General features: G+C 41.3%; 1 protein-coding gene across 1 annotated transcript; it reads right to left on the reverse strand.

The window, feature by feature from the left end:
• Positions 1–1,717: 1,717 nt before the first annotated feature.
• On the reverse strand, positions 1,718–7,822 carry LOC106537078 (serine/arginine repetitive matrix protein 3; the record flags this gene model as incomplete). The annotated part of the gene is given in 4 exon segments (XM_014034441.1): positions 1,718–3,562; positions 6,556–6,681; positions 6,759–7,010; positions 7,527–7,822. Coding segments are annotated over 4 exon segments (915 nt in total), but the record flags the coding sequence as incomplete, so codon positions are not given.
• Between the last annotated feature and the right edge of the window lie 757 nt (positions 7,823–8,579).

Below are 8,579 nucleotides of genomic sequence, written 5' to 3' on the forward strand. Positions count from 1 at the left end.
AGGTAGGGGTGTGTGTGTGGTGGGGGGTAGGTAGGTAGATAGATATTTTACATAATTGTTGAATGAAATTAAATATTACATTCATTTACAGTAAAAATCTTTCTGACACTGTTCCAGCTGGGCTTGCTGTTAATCTAATAGTTGCTCTTACTGTGAGCTGTCGCCCTGTTRCCCCTTGTGTGTTGTCACAGATACRAACAGTGGACAGTGGAGAGGTGATATTCAACTCATCTGAGATATTTTAACATCTGGGTTAAGATGCAAACCTGCACATGCTTATAAAGAAAGGAAAATACAACAAATGGGTATATTTACACATGAGATTACAGAGGAAAAAGAGCGACATGAGAGTTTGAGTCCTTGTCTGTTTTTGTTTATTATCCGGTATATTAGTTTGTACAATACAAAGAAAACCTTGAACAAAAGGAGCAGTGATATACTTGCTGGGGATAAATGAATGTGTCTGCAGGTATTCTAGTGAAGTCTGATTACAGGAACAARGTGGCGCTGGGTGGACACCGGACAAATGAGAAGGAAGACTTCAGTGATTGTGTCGTCGTCCTCATGGAGTCAGAGTCTCTTCACGTCTTTAACATCTTCTGATACTGGAAACCAGGAATCCTCTGACTGAAGGTCGCTGCTGTACAAAGGATCAATGTACGGCAGAGAAAAACACACTCAGGGTTTTACATATCAGGAAACAACCAAACAGACCTTTACCAGGTTCTAAAARGATTCAAATCTAACAACAGGTTCATTTATTTAACAAGTGGTTTTCTGGAGGACTTTCTTGCTCATCTGTTGGTTCTTCAACTGCTTCTTGGGAAGTTTATTGGTGGTTGGCAAAWAAATGTWAGAGGCTTGAACTTATAGAGTGCTTTATCAAGTCCAAAGCACAATCATTCACCCATTCACACTGGGATGGTGGTAAGCTACACTGTAGCCACAGCTGCCCTGCACTGGTTACAGGACAAACTGCTCAATAGAATCTGTTGTGTTGTTGTAATCGCAAACTTAGATTTGAATTATTATTATTTTTTAATCCTGATTAAATTCTCTTTWATACATCCTGATGTATAAAACCCTGGAATCAAAAAAATGCAGCTTTTTTTTTCTTATTTCTTTTTTTTAATGTGACCAGAACAGACGAGAAGCAGAGTAAAATAAAAACGTAACAGTGACCTTTGGATCTGTAAAACATATTTACGTGTGCAGACTGAAACCACTGGTTTAGATCGATTCAGTGGAAACAAACAGCTTTTGATTRTCCTCAGTAACAACATGACGAAAGTAAACCGTTGTGATTTTAGCGTCAGACGAGGACAAATAAAGCAGTTCATATATAAAATACCTCCATTGGTCACCTCCTCAAAGCATGACACATATCAAAACAATAAATAAATAAATAAATAAATAAATAAATAAATAAATAAATAAATAAATAAAGTGATTCTTAACATCTGAGGTCAAAACACATGAATGGGAAATCTTTGCAGTTTTTCCGTAAAGCAGCCCGAGTGCAGACCACCGGTTAGCTGAGTGGTCCTGGTCATCCCCCCTCCCCCACGCACCCTTTTTATTTAGCCCCTCATGCCAAACTAACCAACCAGCTGAAGCGAAATGAAATATACAGTGCATAGTTTACAAAGCCACAACTATACAGAAACATCTATACAGCAGCCTTTGAATTGTTAAAAAAGTCGTTTTTTTCTTTTCCTTCCTTCGTTCCTCGTCTCCTTTGTTCTCAGTTTTGTTGATCACTGCGCTTTAATGAAATGTGAGTCTTTGTGGGTAAATAAGAACATAAAAAGCCTAAACAGTCTGTAAAAATGTACATAAAGTTTCCTTCAGTGGATCTCTCCTATCTGTCGCCTCTGTTTTAGAATATATATAGTATATATAGGTGTGTATATTGTCATGGAACACATCAGTCAGACATTTGTTTCCTGAATCAAAACCCACAAATTTTACAGCGAAAGAAAAACAGAGATGTTGTTTAAGATTTTTTTTTGGGAGGGGGGGGTCGGGATTAAGGATTAAATTAAAAAAAAAACAGTTAACTTTAACTGTGTGAAATAAAGCAGACAGACWGAACCACAGCTTTCTGAACTGGATTTCTAATTTAAGTACCATAATATTCTATGATAAGGTTAACAATGATAAATGGGCAAAAAAAATTCTGTAAAATAATTCATTAAAACAATCAAACTAAAGGAGTTAACGTGTGCATAAATATTCCCTCCTCRGCTTTAAAGCCCCAACCATTACATTCAGAAACCAGTCAAATAAGCACCAGCTGAGGGCGATCTGAATGTATTACGTCATCACGTAGAGACATACATCAGCATGTAGAGAAATACATCACGTAGAGACATACATCATCACGTAGTCATATGTAATGACGTAATCCCGTCACATGGGTGGAAACATGTGTTTGTTAAGCGGAAGCCCCCCTCCCCCTTTCACCGTGAGCTTCTGTACTCCACAAATCCGCCTGTTTTCTGTGAAAAAGCAAAGCAGGAGTGATTTAAATATGAAGAACTAAAGATTATATGAGGAATAAAAGGAAAAAAAAACTTCAAATGGCTCGTTACTGCCCGCGATTCGGATCCTATCGTTCGTTGTAAAGAGCCGTTCAAAAGACTCGGATCGTTTGCGAACGTCACATCTCTAGTTTTTAGTTTTTGTGTTTGGTTCCGGTCCTGTCTGTCTGCTCTGAGCTGCTGACTCAGCGTCTCTCAGCTCATGTTGGAAACATTAACTCTGCAGTTTTGGACGCGGCAGGTGTAGCTGCTCTCTAACGAGCTGAAACAAGCCGGATGTGTCCTGACTGCTGACGAGCGAGGACATTCAGCTGTCCTGTCCCACGGTTTAAAAACTGTCCCACTAAAAAATAAAAAAACATTTTAAATTAATGAATTAAAAAATAGCAAGCTGATGCAGTTTACATTGTAGGAGGAATGAGTTTTTGGGGCAAATCACTTCGTTTTTAGGTTTCAGGTGGGGTTGGACTCCGCCTGCCTGTATGGACCGGTCTCAGCTGTGGTTTTGGCTGCTGAACATCAGACTTTTGGTTTCCTTGAGGAAGATGAAAAACAAAGTGCTAACTTCCTGTAAGATTTGATCTTTGGACTCTGAGTTGATGGTGGGTTTGTTTGACTCCCAGGTCTGCGTGAGACGAGCAGTGGGAGTAATGTGCTAAATCAGAAAACGGCTCTCTTTGATTCAAGCTCCGAGTTGGTTGGTTTGGACCTGGAGCACTGCTGAAGGTGATGTCAGTAGCTTCTCAGTGCAGTCTGGTGATGTTTTCATCCTCAGCGGTCAGAATCCTGGGCTGCCGTCGCTGCTGCGGCTGTAGTAGCTGTGGTGGCTGCGGGAGCGGCTCCAACTCCGGCTCTGACTGCGACTCCGGCTCCAGTTCCGGCTCCGGCTCCGGCTCTTGCTCCGGCTGTAGCTGCTGTAGCTGCCGTAGCTTCGGCTGCGGCTGGATCGCGACGGGCTACTGTCGTAGCTGGAGGACGAGAGGCTGGGGCGGTAGTACGGGATCGGCCGCTTCCGTGCGCTGGAGAGGAGGAGCGGGGGAGGGGGAGGAGGACAAACACAGCAGTGAGACGTTAGGATGAGGGCCGACGCTGCAGCTGTGAGGAGGAAGCTGCTAGCTGCAACATCTGCTGATGCTTTCAGTTTGCAGATCAGTGTTAGGCTGCAAAATGGTTAATTTACAAAGTTCTGAAGAGAGCAGCAAACGCTTCAAACCCCCCCCCCCCCACACACACACACACTCCTCAGGAAAAAGCATAGTGTTAGTTGAAGCTTGAGCTTAGTTTGCTTTGTTAATAGCCACCGTGAAATTGCTTCCTGTAAGGTAATTAGCTGTTAGCTCCCAGAAGAACCTCTTCCTCTCAATAAAACCAGACAGTTGTGCAGAGAAATGCTATCAAGGCTTTCCTGCTGTCATAATTATTCAGTTTCCTAAACTGAGCCCTGCTCAATCCACTGGCCTTTATTTTGAAGTCATGAAGGAGTGACAACATTTCATTCTGAACCGCCACGGTTCTGTTATAGAAAGCAGATAAAACATCAGCTGTCACTTTTATTTAAACAGATTCAACATCACTGTGCCTTCTACATGAGTTATTTAGCTCACAACAGCTTTGATTAAGGCAGTAGCTCAACTGACCGCAGCTGTTAACTAAGTGGTGAATAGTAATCACATAAGAGCATCTAAAACACGTGTCAAACTCTAGGCCCGCGAGCCAAATGTGGACTGCCACGACATTTTATGTGGCCCACGAGAGCTTCAAAGATATATTAATGTCTTAAAGTAGGCGTAGCCTGCTTTAAAGCCAGCGTCGACCATAAACAACGTTTCCCAGTATTTTACCTGCAAAATGATGGCGTCCAACCACTAGGTGCAGAGAGTTCAAAAGTAGCCGGCAGTCTGCAAAATTCATGTTATGGCTTGAATGTTTGAACACAAATATTATCTTAAAATAGTTCAGAGGTCGCAGACATTTTCAACCCTTCTCAGTTACCATTCATTTTAGAGAAACAGCAGTATTCTGTTTGTTTTTTGTCATCAGCRGTCCCATGATATGGCTGCTGTAACACGTAACACAACGTGCCAACTTGTCTGTGATACGACAATATTAAAAAAAAAAAAAAACATTTCCAATACCTACGCACCACATTTGCAAATCAGGTATTTGTTGCTGCCAGTTTAATTCGACTTTTAAGATAAAACACTGGAACAAATCCAAACACTCTTCTAAGAAAACTAAGTTCACACTGCTAGCTCCTGAAGCTAACACAGCTAAACAACACAAAGAGATTTATCAGTGATAAACAGAGATTTTTGTCACCTTTTGGATCCAGAGTACGTCCCACCCTCCTGACATTACATCACCACACAGCTCTACTGGAGCTGTACAAAAGTTTGCCATCACTAGGGTTGGGTATTGAAAGGGTAATTCGATACCGGTGCTAAATCAATACTTTCAAAACAGTACCGAATCCTAAACGTATTTAAATCGGTACTTTAAAAATAAATAAATAAATAAAACAAACACTCCCTCACATGCCATGTTAATGAACCTATGGTAAGTTTTCTGCACATCTCTGCTGTAAAAAGTATAAAAAAAAAATGCAAGGATGAGGTGGTGACTGTGCAGAGAAATGATTAGTTTCTTGATTGTCTGCAGGAAAATTTGTCTCATTTGTGATTTTTTTAAAATTTAATTTAATTTTTTTTTGCAATTGCAGTTTGTACTTCCGTTGTGTAAATTGTGCAGGTTTAGAGCTCATTAAGTTTTTGGCTCTACTCCTATTATAGAAAAAGAACTGGACACTCCAAATTCGAACCATAAAGTAAATGTGTTAAATGTAGTCTTTCCTGCAGCACAATTAGTTATCATGACTTTTATAACCAGGGTGTATCAGTTAAACCTTGATAGCATTTTAACTCCTGCATCCCCGTGTTTCAGCATTAGTGAACGTCAGCAGGCTGGAGCTTCAGTTATCYTGAGTTTCAGAGAGGAGATGGAGAAACAGAGGGAGGACAGAGGGGGAAAACAAAGACGAGTCAGGAGGAGGTKAGGTTTACTCAGGGAGACTCTGGTGGTCTGCCGTTCAGACGAGCTTCAGGAGTCAGACTAGCAGAGTCCTGCTGAGCTCAGCAGCATCCGGATGCCTCCACCTTTAGGACTGGAYCACAAGATAACAACACGCACTCAATTTTTAACATTTCAGACTCACATCAGAGGGAAAAGAAGCGACCCAGACACTTTTTCACCTGTTTGAATTCTGGATTACAACAAAGGCTGCTGTGACAGAAAATTATTCAATAAAAAGACATGAATGTGCACTTAGTGGGGAGGAACAAGGTGTTAAAAACAATCATTTGTTTTAAAAGTAATAAAATAATAATCATAGATTATTCATTGAACAACAAATAAATATAATTCTCCACAGATTTCATTTTATTTAATTTGATGTCAGTTTTTTTTTATTATAAAAAGAACGTACCTAACATTATCCTTTAAACTCCTGATTTTGTTGACTTTTGATAACAAAACAAAACTGAATACACACAATTTAAAATAATAGTTTTATATTAAAACTATCAAATCATTTTTAATTTCGACTCAATGACATTTGAGTAAAAAAACTGCCTTAAAAATACCTTTACATCAGGGCTATTCAACTGGTCTGACCCAATCTGAAGTGTCCTAAAACACAACCTGTCCCAAACCTCAAAATGAGTTAATATAAAAATAGATTTTAAATCAATTTTAATATTTTAATTTAGGATTTAGTTCAACAAAATAACATTTAAAAGGTAAAAGATAATACTTGTTCTTTTACTTGATGGAGTGTTTCCACTTATTGGGCAACAGAAGTCCGGTCTCTGAGCTGTTGGCTTAACTCTGGCTCCCTTGCTGATAATTAAATGAGGGTTTAAAATATTAAAACTTCTGGTCAACACATAAAAGCTAAAAATATCCTTATAAAGAACAAAATGATCAACGACACGCTGATTGTTGAGGGTAAAGGTACCTGGTAATCCTTCGAGCCTCCATGAAGCTGGGCGAGTCTCGTCGTCTCTTCCGTATGGGTGAGTAGCTGCGTGAGCGGCGGCGAGCTCGGCTGTCAGTGTCTGAGCGGTTAGCGCTGTCCCTCTCTCTGCGTGACACACAAACCACCGTCACYTGATGGCAGAGGAAATGTAGAAGAGGTAAAGGATGAACGTGATGTCTCACCTGGACACGTTCTGTCTGCCGTGGGGCGATTTGACCTTGCCTGGGGCTTTGTCTCTGGAGGCGGAGCGGGAGGACGAGCGCCCGCTGCTCCAGGAGCTGCTGCGCTGCCGGWGGTTGGCTTTGCTCCGAGACTCTTTGTTCTTCCTCGCTGACGTGTGCGAATGGCGTCCCGGAGTCCCCGAGGGGCTCCTGTGATGTGCCGGACCCCGACCCGAGCGGTGGTGGCGTTTGGATGCGTGGCCACCCTTTGACCTGGGGATTTTTTTTTGTAATGAGTCGTTTTTAAAAACAYAAATAAAAAGCCTGTTTCTGTCAGATGTGCGGTGTACGGAGCCCGCGAGGGGACATGGGAGATTTTTTTTTCTTTTGCGTTCCCACGCAATACTTTTGTGTTCCCTCGCAAAAGTAGTTTATCACTGTTGTGCCTGCTGGTTTATTAACAAACTCACATGTTCACCATTAGCGAGTTAGCCTACTGCTTTAATTCATCTTCAGAATGAATATTTCACACAGCCACGCATGGAAGTATGTCGATATTTTAACACAGTGCAGCCACACAACATCAATGTCAATTTCACGAACTTGTGGCGACATATCCTGTTTTGGTAACTGGATATTTCAAGATAACAGTCTGATTTAATTCAGTTCAWATACAAATCAAACTTTTGCGAGGGAACACAAAAGTATTGCATGGGAACGCAAAAGAAACCCCCCCGCCCCCGTGTCCCCTCACAGGCTCCTTAGTGGTGAGACAAACGGAAGCCGTACTTTTTCTGGTGCCGAGAGCTCCTCCCTCTCTGAGCGTGGTTCTGCTGGGAGTGGGTGGAGTCACTGCTGTGATCCGGGGAGTGGGAGCTCCTCCTCTGGGGTCTCTGGACCCCTCTCTTCCCTGACGTCTGAGTCAGAGAGCTCCCTACAGCCGTCATCTTACCGTCCATGCCCCCGGCCTCTCTGGCTGTGCACGTCAGCCCCGTCTGGTTCCTGCAGGGGGCGCTGTGGAGCCTGTGGTCCCTCAGCAGAGAGGACTGGATACTTGCAGAGCTAGCATTCAGCAGATGCAGCTTCTGCAGAGAAGTGATGACCAACAACGAAAGGAAAAAAACAAACAAACAAACAAACAAAAAAAAGAAATAAGACAAAAACAGCATTAGTGTGTTTTCAGGCTGATAATTAAGAGCTACGGTTTATTTGCCAAAAGGAGGTAAACATCTAAAAGAAAAAGATCTATTTTTTTTCCATATGGCTTATAGAAAGTCCTCTATGGTGCAGCGCATGCAATACTTGGCATGCAAAACCATAATGAGTTGAAGAAACCAAAATCGCAAAAACAAACAAAGAACTAGGAAGAGCAGGAAAAGAGGAGAAAAGAAACAAAAGTGAATCAAAGTTTGAGAGCAAAGGCAGAAAGTACAGAGCTACAGATTTTGTAGAGTAGAAAAGAGGACTTCTTCAGTTTTTTAAAGTAATGGCTAACAAAAATGAAACAAAACAGGAAGAAAAGACAACTTGACAAAACATCACAGAAATGGAAGGAACAAAATAAAGATCACAATTATTGAATCAGTTGAATCAGAAAACAAATTGACTGCTACTCAATTTTCTCTTTGTGGATTTTTTTTTCCTGAGAACATTTGCTGAGATGTGAACAGCGACCCATTTGCTTTGTTTTAATGTTTTTTTTTTTCATGGTTACTCTTGTTTAACTCCCTTCTGGTTAACATCCACTTACCAATAAAGTGGCATTCCCTCCTTTAGTAGGTAAGGTATGAAGAAAAGGGAAAAGTGGGGCAACATAAGTGCATCATTAGATTCACAAAATGC

This window comes from Austrofundulus limnaeus, unplaced genomic scaffold, assembly GCF_001266775.1.
Source record: "Austrofundulus limnaeus strain Quisiro unplaced genomic scaffold, Austrofundulus_limnaeus-1.0 Scaffold2120, whole genome shotgun sequence".
NCBI lineage: Eukaryota > Metazoa > Chordata > Actinopteri > Cyprinodontiformes > Rivulidae > Austrofundulus > Austrofundulus limnaeus.